This window comes from Chelmon rostratus, chromosome 14 (assembly GCF_017976325.1).
Source record: "Chelmon rostratus isolate fCheRos1 chromosome 14, fCheRos1.pri, whole genome shotgun sequence".
Lineage (NCBI taxonomy): Eukaryota > Metazoa > Chordata > Actinopteri > Chaetodontiformes > Chaetodontidae > Chelmon > Chelmon rostratus.
Genome location: NC_055671.1, coordinates 3,774,084 through 3,789,161, shown reverse-complemented (window position 1 = coordinate 3,789,161; position 15,078 = coordinate 3,774,084). Strand labels below are relative to the sequence as shown.

The 15,078-nt window shown below is 42.3% G+C and overlaps 2 protein-coding genes across 3 annotated transcripts; both read right to left on the bottom strand.

Moving 5' to 3' along the window:
* Positions 1 to 654: 654 nt before the first annotated feature.
* Positions 655 to 5,391, bottom strand: tmprss2 (transmembrane serine protease 2). Of its 2 annotated transcripts, XM_041952601.1 has the most exons (14): positions 5,282 to 5,391; positions 4,921 to 4,977; positions 4,597 to 4,789; positions 3,716 to 3,808; positions 3,464 to 3,580; positions 3,232 to 3,361; positions 2,859 to 2,975; positions 2,643 to 2,683; positions 2,296 to 2,464; positions 2,001 to 2,176; positions 1,815 to 1,910; positions 1,482 to 1,624; positions 1,226 to 1,378; positions 655 to 830 (listed from the first exon to the last, which is right to left on the bottom strand). In XM_041952601.1, the coding sequence occupies exons 2-14, from the start codon at positions 4,933 to 4,935 to the stop codon at positions 822 to 824; spliced, it is 1,452 nt and encodes a 483-aa protein (XP_041808535.1). In that variant the 5' UTR covers positions 4,936 to 4,977; positions 5,282 to 5,391; the 3' UTR covers positions 655 to 821. The 2 variants fall into 2 exon arrangements, with proteins under 2 accessions (XP_041808535.1, XP_041808534.1); XM_041952600.1 differs by having other exon boundaries at positions 655 to 1,378.
* Positions 5,392 to 6,953: 1,562 nt separating this feature from the next.
* Positions 6,954 to 14,780, bottom strand: acat1 (acetyl-CoA acetyltransferase 1). The gene is made up of 12 exons (XM_041952417.1): positions 14,629 to 14,780; positions 12,890 to 12,937; positions 12,682 to 12,799; positions 12,397 to 12,492; positions 12,013 to 12,113; positions 11,495 to 11,638; positions 10,621 to 10,771; positions 10,441 to 10,536; positions 10,117 to 10,230; positions 9,514 to 9,578; positions 7,665 to 7,822; positions 6,954 to 7,364 (listed from the first exon to the last, which is right to left on the bottom strand). The coding sequence occupies exons 1-12, from the start codon at positions 14,677 to 14,679 to the stop codon at positions 7,244 to 7,246; spliced, it is 1,263 nt and encodes a 420-aa protein (XP_041808351.1). The 5' UTR covers positions 14,680 to 14,780; the 3' UTR covers positions 6,954 to 7,243.
* Positions 14,781 to 15,078: the final 298 nt, after the last annotated feature.

Sequence of the window (15,078 nt, the reverse complement as noted above, 5' to 3'; positions counted from 1 at the left end):
CAGCAGATGAACTGTTTTTAAAATTCATTGAAGATATGAATTGAAGCCAAGCAAACAGAGAATAACAGTCTGACAATCAAGCCAATCACAATCAAGTGTGTTGATGTGTGACGCTTTGAATAGCCAATGAAATTCTGAACACACTGATATACCACTTCAGTGGGTTATTTACAGCTCGGGTAGCCTCAAATCAAGGATTTCACTGCTAATAGGAATTTTACACACAATTTGAAGTGGTGATTATAGTAAATTGCCTAGTTACAAACACCTTAAATGTAGAAAATGTAGATTTCATGAATGTAAATATAGAAACTGAAGATGAAGTACAGATTTTCAGGCATGCTATTATCTTAAAATGGCTTGAGATAGTGCATATAGCAACCATGAACTTCTGGCTCCGCCCTGGCACCCTTGCTGGGGGTACAGCCTTCGTATCCCCACTCACTGACTGCACCACATGGTTTCCACACACCTGCTCACATTCTCATTCAGTTACGCGACAAGAGCAGACAGTGGCAGGCAGATGGTGTGTTCTCCACAGGACATCTGTCAAAAAATGTCAAATCGAAACAAGGTTCTTTGTGCAAAATTTGTTTTATTACAACAAATAAATAGGTTGATTTTGTTCAAATACAACATCAAGTTTGCACTAATAACTAGAATATAAAAATAATGAAATGATACAATCATCTTTTTGTTTTCCTTTTCAAGAAAGACCTTACTGATCAATAAGTTCTCTCAGAGCCTCAGATTTAAAGTGCACAGTGTGTGTGTTAAAGTACTGCTGATTAATGAAAGAGGTTTGTCTTCAGGGAACTCTGTCACTCATTCTGTGGAGGGAAAAAAATGAAATGAAATGTGTCAATCTGTAGACTAGAATAATTAAGCTGAAAGCATCACATATCACTCATGCTAAACCCATTCAGATAGATTCAGACTCCGACGGGGTCACCTGCAACAGGTAGCAAAGAAGAAGACGCTAGTGTCATGTTGCCCTTCCTCTGTTGGCTGCAAACATATTCACCATAAAAACTCGATATATTGATATATCAGGAGTCCCTGCTTAGTAATTCACCCTCTACCTGTCTGATAACAGAAGAAAACTCAAAAAGCTGAAATAACTATCAACTGTACGAGACAACAAACAGCAGTGTATTTGTTAAATTCAAATCACATTTGTACAGAAAACATAGAATTGCATCTCTGTTGCATTAACGTACCGTACCTGCATTTGCTCATATATCCAGTTGATAAAGTAGGTTACATTGCCATAGACGCCTGGCTTGTTCCTAAAAGCACATCCAATTCCCCAGCTAGTGTCCCCTGCCAGCCACCATACATTACCCTGTTTGACCACCAGGGGCCCTCCGCTGTCACCCTGCACACAAGAGGGATAAATATGTCAGGCTAGTGTGACCCTGTGTGTGTGTGTGTGTGTGTGTGTTTGTGTGTGTGTGACGGGGAGAAAAAACTCAGCGAACCTGACAGGTGTCGACTCCTCCCTGCAGCCTGCCAGCACAGATCATGGTCTCAGTGACTTCCCCGTCTAACACATAGGGTCTGTTGCAGATCTCTCTGCTGTAAATGGTCACTTGTGCCTGATTTAGTCTGTCAGGGGTCGGCCCTGAAAAGGATCAGTGATTGGACATACTCAGTTAAGCATTAAAGGGCACTGTTCCCTTACTTGTACTTTAAACCTTAACAAGCAGGTGATCCCTGAAGAGGAATGAGCAGTATGCGTTCAAAAACAGTTTTGCTCGCTGGGCTCTCAGCGGACATGGTATATATTCTTGGAGGTATACACTTTGGCTGACCAGATGAGCGTAACGTTCCCCATCCTGTAATCCAGGCTTGGTTTCCAGCAGAGATGTCCATGTCGGCGTTGGGGAGACACACTGGCTTCACTGTTCCTGAGACGTAAACATGCGTGTTGCCATCATCACTTGAACAGTTCACGTCATCACTCAGTGAATGAAATGTGAATTTTACTGACGACTTACTTGTGAATTTCAGAGGTTCACTGAGCTTCAGAAGAGCAATGTCATTGTTATTAGTTTTTGGGTCAAATGCTTCATGAGGAATGATTTTGTTCACTTCTTTGGAAGCCCCAAAGCTCAGTTTTGACAAGCTCACGTCGCCGGAGTATACCCTCCATATTCGAGGATTGGCGTTCATTCTATGAGATAAAACAGTGAAACAGATAGAAGACAAATCTCAGATTCTTTCCTGAATGTCTATCAAAAAAAAAAAAAGAAAAGAAAAGAACAAACAAGGTAAAAGGCATGAAGGGCTCACTTTTGGAAGCAGTGTGCAGCAGACAGGATCCAGTTAGGGCTGATAATAGAGCCTCCACAAATGTGTTGACCATAAATCTGGAGACTGACCTGCCACGGCCAGGCCCCATTCACTGCCTTTGTACCACCCACAATACGAGAGCTGGGCTCTGCTGAACTCTCTCCACATTCTGTGGACAGAAAAAGGTGAAGTTCAAGTTCTGTTCTCTTAGATATTTGTTCCCATTATCCAGAGGAAGTCTGAATAACTAGCCACTGGCTGGCTGGCTGAATTGTCTTTGCACAAATCTCCTAAATTGATACATATTTTAGTGGTATGGTTGTGTTTAGGGTAAACCAGTGACTCACCAAGACAACGAAGTTTGACGGCCTTTGCTGAGCAAGTTTGGCTGGAAAGGAAAGGATGACAAAGATCGATATTTGAGACAGGAAATCCAAAAGAAGATAGGAGTTCTAAACTGCCCAGCATGAAATAAGGCTGATTCATCTCCCAGTGGGAACTGAATCACAGCTGTACTGTATATAACGTTATTATCTGGTGATACAGCCTGTGGGCTGTAATACCTGTAAGCCAGCTGTGACTGTATACGTGATCCATGACTACTTCCAGGCTTCAGCTTCATGTATCCCTTCGAGGCTATAGCACCTGCACTGCTTTCGGTGTAGGACACATAATCCTGGCTGTGGGATGGAGACACAATCAGATGGTTGCTGCTAATCTTCAAATAATCTCTGGTTTTTAATGGTGAGGTTAAAGCATTATGTGAAAGTCTAGATGTTGTTTCAGAGGCTTTTCTTTTCTGACCACAACACATCCAGGGGAAACAGTGAACACACTGAATAAGCCCTGGCTGCTGTATGTGTTGACTTTTATACAGCAGAGAGAGAGAGCACTCTGCAGAGGGGGGGGGCAATCAGTGAAGAAGACAATCAGCACCTCTTGTACCCAATGTGCTCACACACAGCTATCCCATAGTTGTTGTTCCAGTTTTCAGCACACACCGGCATCCATGTCCCGCTGTCAGTCCAGTAGCTTTCCAGGATGAAGTTCGTCCCGTGGAGGCGAACTGTGAAGCAGACAGAACAACACTGTTCAGCCACCATGCCGCTCGCTGATGTGACGCAGCACGTGCCGGAGGGAGACTGGGGGGATGATCTGAATGTCTTACAGCAGTGAGATTCATCCTCTCCGTGAGGACAGTCCTTAACACCATCGCACCACTGGGAGTGGCTGAGACACTTCCCACCACTTCTGCACGACTTCCCCAGTAAACACTGGTAGTATACTGCACACACACACACACACACACACACACACACATATATGACACATGGGAGTCTGTTGAGATGTTGATCACATTAAATTTACATGATGACAAAAATCCTTCTATGAAGCTGCAAAGTTCTTCATATTCACTTACAGAAGTACCAGAGCAGGAGGCTGACCACCGCCAGGATGAGAAGCACACACAGAGATGCACACAGTGTATATTTCCAGTGGCATTTCTTCATCCCTGCAACGTCAAATATCAGAATCACAGTCTTTTGCAGATCCCAGAGGAGAAAATGGAAAGTCTAGATAAATATAATGGTCGGGGAAAAATCGGCTATGCAAAAAAATAAAACGCAAATTGTGTGCTTACAGATTTACATACAGTATCACACATGCAAATATCAGGCTGAGCAGATACTCTGCTGCAGAGACGACAGAAGTTAACACGCCGTAGATCTAAAACACAGAATAAAAGTCTGAGAACACGTAGCCAACAGAGTTAAACCGCTCTGAGCATTATGTTCATGAAGAATTCAGATCTCAATGGTCTTTTAAATTATTCGACCTATTACTGTTCAGTGTTTGCCATAAATTGTAATGTAGTATATCTCAGTAAGTAAGAGATGAGTTTAAAGTTGGCAAACTCACATTAGCACAGAGGAATCGTATCTTTATATGACCACCATAAGCCCCTGGTCATACTGGGTCATGCACGACTGCAGCAGGAAAACCTCTGAGTGTACTCAATTAAGCAAGGGTGTGTTTTATTGCTCATGAATTCAACTTTTCATTTGTAAGAGGAAGGATATGTTCTTTCTTACTAAAAATGCAGTCACCCTTAAAGTAAGACACACTTTCTGTTCCTGAGGTGATAATAAAAAGAGGAGAAAGATTCTGTGAAACTACATTCATGTGACTGGATACTTCCCTTATGACTGGCTGGAAGTCACTGTTTACCTGCCTTTTACTTCCACACAGTATCACTTCACCAAAGACTCGGGACAAGCCATTAATCAAATATTACCGGACCTTGCTTTTTTCCTGGCTTATGTGGTGTTCCAGCTGTTACAGTGTGGTGGGTGTTGATGGTTCTGGCATTGACGGTAACATAGCTGGGAGTCTCTTGTGGAAGGGAAGGGTATATTCCCTGCTGTTGGGCATACGGAGGGGGTCTTCCGTCCTCATGCTGAAACCCGATGTTGTCATAGAGGGGACCATTTGCCTGGAGGTTCAGAAAAGAGATGGGAATAAAAACATTTTCTATAGCTAACACAAGATAAACGTGATCTGATATCACGGAAAGAGTGAGCAGACAATTAGAAATGTCGCCTTTTACTCTGAAACTGAACTTACCCGATTATTATTCATAGTGAGAGACGTTACAGTGCCTGAGGAGGGAGACTGTCAAACCTGGAAAATGTTGCACAGCACTTTTTAATAAAAATGAATGAAGTACTGGTCGTAAGCACAGTACATGACACCCTGCATGACCACACCGTAGCATTCATTAAAATGATCCAAACAAAAAATTTAGATTGAGCAAGTTAAATAAAAACTACCGAAACTCCTTTTTTTAAACAAACAAGCTGATTTGGGAGCTGTTCCACATTTCAGAAGCACATTATCAAAAACGTTCCCACATCGCCTCAGTTAGCTGACTTACTTTGAGTTTACAACCGCTTTTATCCACGTTTTTCACTTGATTTCCACCTACCTTGAAATTCCCACAAATTCCCTGCAGCGCTCTGGCTCTGTGTGTCCTTCCACTCCCTGTCTCTCTCTGTCTCACGCCATTCCTCCATGTAATCAACAGCCATGACCACACCTTTTCCACTGTGTGCACAAGCCAGCCTGTGGTGCACCACTTGCTTTATACAACACTTGACATAGACAAACAGCAGGTATTAGCAAAGGCTAGGACTTGATACTCATTATCTTCAGGCTTTCAGATAAGGAAAACGATAAGCTGAGGACTCTGTTCATCCAGCAGCGGCATCCATTGATTTGTGATAATCTCTCATTTAGGAATTTAATTCAGCAGTGTATTATACTGTGTATCTTATTGAGCCGTTTTATGGTAACTTTGTGCACCAATTATTCTGTTCCCCCCATCAAAACCAGGCCACCTCATACTCATGGTACATGATTTCTCACAACAGTTGGAAATCTTTGTTGGCCACATGTCTGGGCAGTAAACATCTGTAAAAGTGTGGTGTTGTAAAATCGCATTTTGCTGCATGAAACCTTGCAGACTTCCTCTTCAGATTACAGATGTCCAACAACAAAACACAGAATTAAAAATGTGCCATAAACGAAGTGGCAATTTCTTGTTGTTAGGCAATGCTGCCACTTCTTTTATGGCCAGTGTGACAGAGAGGGGGAACGGTGGGAGTCAACAGGTGATAAGTGGTCACTGCTTGTTTGACATACCAAAATCCGTCATTCAGACGAGGCCTTAGAGGGCTGAAAAGGATTTGAGTCAAGTGAAAAGGCACAAAAGACTTGGTTCTTACTTTATGCATGCTATTGTTTGTCCTTCTAAAGAGAAGCGTCTGCTGTGTTTAATCAGTAACGTCCAAACAAACAGGAAAGTAAGCTTAAAAATAATGACGGCCAAAGAGTGTGTCAATGTTTAACCCAATGTTTGACCGTGTTAACTGGAAGGAAAAGGAAGGAATGAAAGGCAAAGTCATCCGGTAAGAGACTGTGAAGATAACAGAACATAATGTCCTACTGAGTGACATCAGCTTTTGCATGATTAGACTGTTGTAAAATTAGTTATTAGAAAGACAACAGGAAATGTACCAGGCTAGAATATCACATTTGGCACACAAGGGGGAAAAACAGATGTACCTGCAGAGGTAGAAAATGTTGTATCTTCATTACCTTTAAGGCTCAGTTCCTCCAAGTAACACAAATATTTTTCCTTGCCCTGTTTTCTGTCTGGCAGGACATACTGCATTTGATAAATGTTGGTTTTTATTCACCTCCACTGTACTGACGTAATGGAAGAAACCTTTAAGTCATCTCAAACCCTCAGCTGGTGAAGTCTAACCTCATTTACAACCAATGACTCTTTTTAAATATATACAGAAATGTAGAAAACCTGCTGTGTGGAAGCAAAAAACACAGCGACATTCTGCTCTGACATGTTTTCTGCTGCAACAATGAGCACAAATACCATTACACAGAGAACTGCACCATCTAGTGGCCAATTTGAAAACCAGTCAGTGCTACATTATTGCAATATCTTTTTTTTAGGTGAAGCAGAAAACTGTTAAAACCAAAGTGAGTACGTGCTGTGAAACTTGATTTTTGTAAGCCACACCTTCAGTGACAATCAGCTCCACAGTCAAGAATCAATCAAAAACAAAGGAGTGGTTTCATAAAAACTATTTATTAAACCATTTCACTTCAGAGTTAAATATTAGTCTTTTTTTGGACGATATGTTTCATCAAATAAAGGAGTGCTTTATGTTTTATACACTGGAGTCATGACGTCATGTGAGTAGAGTCCAACACTGCTGTTTGAGTAAGGCCACTGGCATTTGAGCTTTAACAGATGCATTCTTCACAGTAGAAGGAAGTTCACAGAGGTCTTTACCATTTGGAGACAACAGGAAGTCAACACACAGATCAGCTAAGAGGCTCAGCTCAATTTCAAAAATCACGTTTCCTACAATTTCTGGATCAGAATAGATGAAGCGCCGCCACCTCCATTGCAGATGCCTGCCAGCCCATACTGGCCTGACTGGAGGTTGTGCACCATGTGACCCACAATTCTTGCTCCGGACATCCTGACAGGAGAAGAGACATAATTAATTTGGATATAGGCCTGAAATGTAAAAACACTTACTGGATGACACTTGAATAGTTACAGCTGAGTCTTTTGTCTCAGATTCAAAACTAGCAAAATGAAAAAAGTATTTCTGCAACACAGAGGAAATGAAGCGGTCGGGGAAAATCAGAGCACACCTCGTTCCTCATCTCAGCTCACATCTTCCAGGGAAGAACTAAGTATTTTTAGTATTTTTGTTCTTTTCTCTTCACTCCAGGTCTCTTCCAAAAGTCTGCACGAGTCTCTCTCAGCTGCTTACCCAATGGGGTGTCCCAGTGACACAGCTCCCCCGTTGACGTTGACTTTGGCAGGGTCGATGTCCAGCATCTTGATGTTGGCCAGCACAACCACGCTGAAGGCCTCGTTGATCTCCCACATGGCGACATCTTCCTTCTTCAGCCCTGCAGCATCCAGAGCCTGACAGACAGAGACAGACAGACAAACCTAGATTTAAATTTCAATTTCATCTGAAAATTTCATCTGAAATTCTGATGGTTCGAGTTTATAATCCGCAAAATACACAAATCTGCTAATTTTCGACGCTGAGGAATCTGTTATTGCTCCTCTCTCTTATCAGCAAAGAGCCTTGTACACAACATTCAACAGATCATATCAGCTGACGCGACTTAACATTAATTCTGTGAGGCCAACATTAAACTTGTCTGTTGTCGGCTCTGACGGCTCTCTTCAGCCGCTGTCTGTACTGTCAGATCCTCCAACAACTCTAACAGAGCGAGACTTTCTTCTCTCTGGCAAATCGCATCACATCAGTTTCAGAAGTCGTATTCTCCCACATAGACTTTCATTCAAATCACATCAATACTTTAAGCTTATAAAGTGTACTTTTGAATCAGGACCTTCAGTATTATAATGAAGGAGCTTGTGAAAAATTAGGTGTTAGGTACTGAATGTGTTTGATAAATATTCAATCGACATTTAGGTGAATATCAGCATCAAATAGGACTCAATATAGGCAGATCTGCAATATTCAAGGACTCAGATGAGGGGCAGACATTTAGATTGGGGCTGGGGCTGTCAACCAATATTATCAATTCAAATTCGTATTGGAATGTAAAAAAAATCCATACATACAATCTAATGTGAAGATTAATCTCTGAATGTGGAAAAAAAAAAGCAGAAACGATGAAGCAGCTGCACTGAAAGCACTGCATGATGGACAGGAGTCACAAAACCAGTTCCTATTGTCCAGTCATTAAATGTTTTTTTGTTTTTCTAACCAGGAAAATCTATCCGACATATTTAAGGATTTGTTGATGTTCAAATGCGCTGTTTCTCCCACCGCTTCTCTAATATCCGCCCTCTCCCTCTTACTTCTCTGCCGATTCTGTGAATTTAGAGTTTATTTCTACCAATCCAGATCTGGTGATGACTGTTGGAATGCTAGAAAGATGAACCAGGAAGGATTCTGTTGTTTTATTCTGTTTTCGTCATGTCTGAATGAAGTGTGAATGGAGTTTGGTGGCTTTGGTAAGAGCGATAAAATAGCTGTTTGTGGTTAAACAGAAAGGATCTCAATCTTTGAGAAACAGGTATCTCTGTAGGGAACCTTCCATAACGTTGTCAGACACTTTGAATCACGATCTGAGCTGTCAGTGGAAAACAAACACTTTCAGTGGACGTACATTGACGCTGTGGAGGGTTTAAATCACAGTGCGTTTCGTGGCTGCTGGCTGCAGCGCCATCAATCAATACCGAAAAAAACTGTCGTCATTAGTTACTTGGAGACACAAACATGGGAAAATATTATATCAGATAATGAATGAGCAGAGTTCCTCCTGTTTGTCGGGAACACTGAAGTCTTCCAGGACACGTGGACCTGCACAGCTGAGCACAAAATGTTGCTGAAAATGGAAATGTAGGCCAAGCTAATGTCCACCATTTAAAAGACGTTCATGCTGAAATAATATACAACCAGTTTGTCTGTCGTTGTATTGGCTGGCTTTCCTCTGATGGACATAATGCGCAAAAATAGTTGATGTTTGAATCTATGTGTTTTTATTTTATTTTTCAAATGTTCAAACGTCATTTTTGGCCAATTCTGACAGCCCTCATTGGGACAGCCCTGCTAATGACATGCTCACACTCACCTTGGGTACAGCATATGCAGGAGCGATGGGGAAATCGATGGGTGCAACTGCAGCATCAGCAAAAGCTATGGGAAAAAAGTAAATAAATAAATATATATGTAGACATTAATCCTGCAATTTTTTTCAGAACTATGACAACTGTGACAAACTAGCTTTGAAAGCATCCCTTCTTAATGAAGTGGTATCAAGAAACACACAAGCAAGAGCCCATTTTATTTTAACTTGACAGATACAGGTATTTGTAATTACACCGTTTATTTTCTTCACTTTTTTGAAAATAAACTGGAATGTGTCTCTGATATTACAACGTGGCTGTGAGCTTAGAATGCAATGGGAACCACTTCTAGTTTTTCTGTTTTAACGTGATGATGAGCTAACATTCGTTTTGATGTTTGAACTGCTGAAACACACATCCAACGTAGCCACAAACTCATTACTGCTTTCAGCTGCCATCCCAACCTCTCTGTTAATTTGTAGAATCAATTCAAGCCAACAGTTAATGTTGTATAAGTAGCCTGCTGTGCTTTAAAACGACAATTTCAGTGAAGCTCTGCACAGTTCAGTGTGTGTGTGTGTGTGTGTGTGTGTGTGTATAAAGCTTACACACAATCCTGGCCAGAGGAGTGGCGTTGAGTCTCTTTGCAGCATCTGCCGTCATTAAAACGAGAGCAGCAGCTCCATCGTTCAGGGTGCTGGCGTTGGCTGCCGTCACTGTGCCTAAAAGACAAGTGACCAATCACAACAACATACACGTCAAAACACGAAGGCTCGGTGAGAAAGCCTTCCGACAAACAGAATTAAAGTCCAAGTATGATGTCTGTGTCTGTTATGAGCTGTTCTGTACAAATCTGTTTAGTTCCACAAAAGGTGGCTTCGTGTTTATCCCCAACACAAGAATGAATGGAAATGAAGGCAGCTCATCATTACCGTTCTCCTTCTGGAACACCGCCTTCAGTTTGGGAACTTTGCTGAAGTCGACCCGCCTCCACTCCTCGTCCTCAGACACGACCAAATCAGGTTTGCCTACAAAACCACGTCAACATCAGTTACGCTGCGCTATGATAAGTACATGACCGAGGTCACCGGGCCCAGAGCAACTTCCTGTACCTCTCTGGGGAATGCTAACCGGAACGATCTCCTTGGCCAGAACGCCAGACTCATACGCTGCCTTGCTGCGGCTGTATGAGCCGATGGCGTAGGCGTCCTGCTCCTCTCTGCTGATGCTGCAGTTCTTGGCAGTGTTCTCTGCACAGTTGCCCTGTTAAACACAGTGAGGTAAAGCAACAGAAAACAGATCAGATATGAAACATTCAATTTCAGTCATTACAACTGACACAAGGAGGAATCTGTAGGTCCTCTAACTGTATCATCTGGCTTCTATCTGTAAACACAAATTAATTGATTGATTGAAATTACAATGACTAGAATGCATGTTTTGTTTTACACACACACACACACACACACACATTTCTGGGGCAGCTATATGTGAAAGTATTATTAGGATAAACACATCATTACTATAGATTTTAAAATCTATACAAATTACTTTTCACCTTGTGCACTAATTTCTCTTCATAATTTACAAGTAAATGCAAAAAAGATAAATCCTGTTGTACATTAACAATATATCTAACAATACTTTGGAAGTTTAAAACAATGCTTCCTGATCAGGTCACTGAAAAAGCAAGAATAAAAGTGTCTTCTTACCCCTACACTACTTCCCCCTGGTTTCCATGATCACCTCCTGCACTTGGTCTAAACCCAGTTCTTATATCTATATATTTTATAATATATATTTATATATTTATATCTAAAAATTTGAAATTTATCCAATAACAGAAGCAGGAGGCCCCTAAAAACCATTTGATAAATGACGTCTAACCTGAGCAAATGCATCCAAACGCTATCTGCACCACTACAGTTATGTAAAAACATATAATGTCTCCCACAAGCTAATATTTAACAGGTGGTTGCTAGTCACCATGTGGAATTTGTTGTAGACATCAGTGAGTCCGTCCTTCACGATGAGGTCTTCCATCCTCACTCCTCCATAGGCTGGGGTCTCTCTGGACATCACATAAGGTACATTGGACATGCTCTCCATGCCTCCAGCCACCATCACATCCTAAAATCACAGACAGCCATACGAGGATCTGTGGGGACAACTACAGTCTACTGTCCACTGTCCACTGTCTGTATGTGTATGAACGGTGTGAAAGGTCACTTTTCTGTAGCTTATTGTCTTTCACAGGATTTCTAATTACAGCCGTTCTGTCAAAGAACTGAAAGCTGTGTCACTTCAGTCCTAAGGCCACGTGTACGGAGTTATGAAACAGCTCATGGTAAACAAAGCTTGTTTTTGGTCACGACAAAGTTTTCCATGATCCAGGCAGAGATCAGATTTGTGTTTTTATATGTACAGTGTCGTGCACTGTCGCTGTACCTGCAAGCAGCACCGAGCAAGCAGAGGAGCGACAGTGCAGTTAATGCTCAAGCTACCTGGTGTCCACACATTAGACTCTGGGCGGCCATCATGATGGACTTCATCCCGGAGGCGCAGACTTTGTTGATGGTTGTTGCTGGAGTGCCGAGGGTCAAGCCTGAAGATGCAATCACAGACACATTTCCACTCATAAAAAGAGATAATAAAATACAAATCTCCTGAGCAGCCCTCACACTGTCTGTATATTTGATTTTACTACATTATTTCACAGTTAGCTATTGTATGTGACAAAAACTGAACTGTCGATTACAGTTACTATGTTTCTGATATGTTTCCAACCTGTCGAGACAGCACATGCGTAGCTGGTTTATGGAAGATCAATGTTTTGGTACACTGCCAACATCTGGAACGAGGATGAAAATATGCCAGTGTGGTCATACCTGCTCCAAGCAAGGCTTGTCTTGTGGGGGCCTGTCCTTCTCCTGCCTGCAGCACATTGCCCATGTAGACCTCCTTTACATCTTCAGGAGTAATCCCTAAATGCAGGAAAAATTCAAGTCAGCTCACTGTCTTCTGTTTGATGCATCCCTCCCCTCATGTGAAACTGAGAGAATGGGGAAACCTCAGGCCATCTGTTACATCTGTTACATTAGCTGAACGAAACATGCACACATGTGGTGATCATGTTACAAAAAGCCCTAAAAAAGTGACCCATCTGAACATACCTGCTTGGTCTATGGCTCCCTTAATGGCAACAGAGCCTAGTTTGGTGGCTGGTAGCGCTGCCAGGCTGCCTCTGAAGGAGCCCATTGGCGTGCGGACTGCGCTGACAATGACGACCTCCTGAAAGCATGCATGAAAAACCTGCATTATGGCGAGCAGTCCAAACGTTTAATTGTGCCGACAGTCTGAGATGTAATTCCTGTAACTCACATTGAGCGAAGGGCGAGACGTGTAGCTTCTTGAGAGGTACTTGTGAGCCTACAATGGCAGGATAATGACATGGATTATTCATCTTCAACATATGAGAGAGTCCCTGTTTCTAATCCCATCAGTCCCATCAAGTCTGCGCTTCGACCTGAAGCTCCTTGATACAATTCTTGTCAAACTGAGTTAATCGACTTTTAGAGGAGCATAACAGTATGTCAGCTATGCTAACAGTAAGTGCAGAGGTAATGTTAGCCAGCAGCTTGATGACAGACAGGGGCTAAAAATACCATTTAAGATAGCAGTGAAACCCGTTAAAATGGCCCTTTTACTTAAGACTAAAGACAGTTCTATTGTTGCTGTGATGCTTTCTCCTCGGTTCATCTAATGAGAGACAAATCTTGCTGTTACACTGTTGGGAAAATCTGTGATATGAGAAAGCTTCGCTGACCCACAGGAGCCACCAGGAGCAGTGATCAGGTGTTTTTAGACTGCAATATAATGACTATAATCATAAACTTGATTGTAGCACCTTTCATCTAAGAATTGCAGCTCACCGCTTTACAACAAAAGAAATCACATGCACCAAGTGCTTCACATAAAAAAGACAATGGACATAAAACACGGACAGAAAATGAACGTAAAATGAAAGGGGGAATAAAACCTATAAAAATTAGATAAAACTAAGGATGAAACAGAAGCACCAAAGGTCTCCAAACTCTCTTACGCCTTGAATGCAATGGCAGCCAGCAACCTGAGACTTAAGAGACGAGCACTCGAGAAGAATTTCGCCCTGTGTGCACACTCAACCAATCAGGCGCCTCTGAAGCAAACACGCATAACAGCGTGTCCTAAAAATCAGTCTTGATTAACCAAAATAAGCCAATTTCAGCCTTCCCAAAGGCTTAACCTCACTGTGGGTGTGATCTGTGTCAGGCACAAGCTGCCCGGGGGAAAAAAAAACACCTGTTGTGGTGCCCTGGGGGTTAAAAACGGACGGACTAGTCTTTTATAAGGTGAATGAATGACACAGGATAGAAAATTAAATCCACTGAATAGTAGTAATACACAAGGTCAAAAATAGTGTTAAGTGCATCACATAGAGAAGACATGAAGCACAACACAGGATGGAAAATGAAAGCACTGGACCAGTTCAAGTTTAAAACAGAACACACACAGAATGCAAAGGCTGAAGTGAAGAGGGAAGCTTGTAGCTGTCTTTGAAAGACATGCAGCTCACATCTACAGGTACTGTGCTCCACAGCAGGCTGCCTCTCAGGTGATGCTGTGAGGCTCCAACAGACCAGCAGCAGATGATAGTGGGAGTTAGCAATGTAGCTCGGTCCTACTCCATTCAGGGCTTTGTGTAAAATCAATTGTGAATGTCAGGGGCAGCCAGACATGACCTGATGTGATCTCTGCTCTTGGCTCTGGCTGCAGAGTTCTGAATGAGCTCAAGTCTCTCTCTGTAAACAGTACTACAGTAATGTAATGTAAAGTCTTGAAATAAATCAGCTTTTCAGCATCTTTTTGATTTATAAAAAGCCGCACTTTAGCTAAGTTTCTAAAGAGGAAAAAACAGTGTAACACAAGGACGGCCAGCAGACACAACCAGGCTAGCCGAGCTGCTCCAAGTGAAGCGGGGCCTGCTGTTTACAGCTAGCCAGGCTATAGCTAAAGCTAGCATTCCTGTGCAAGCTAACAACATGACACACAAAGTGATCATTGTGCAGAGCCTCACTCACCAGGCGTTTACAGATAAGAGCGCGCATACTGAGAAGTCCACTGGATGACATTTCGAACAGGCAGAGAGGACACTGACCCACACGCTCCCACTCACTTCACCTTCAGCCATAAAGCGGAGAGGTAACTGTATCAGCCAATCACAGTGAGAGGTGTGTTCCCTCTGACGTCATTATCGGCGGGGCATTATGGTTGTTGTAGTTTTTCGCGCGAGATCACAGTGCGTGTTCTACGTTTCATTACCTGACCATGTTTTCCTTCAATGACAGCTTACAAAAATCATCTGCAGGCACAAACTGCTAAAGTGTGCACGCTGTTTACTTCATTTAACGTTTGACTACTGTGTGAGCTCTGAGGGGATGCGTTTTAAAGGTAGTCTGATGGCTGTCAGGAGCTGGTAAACCCACTGTATAAAGAAAATGAACAAGGCATCCTCTGCCTTTCATTAACTC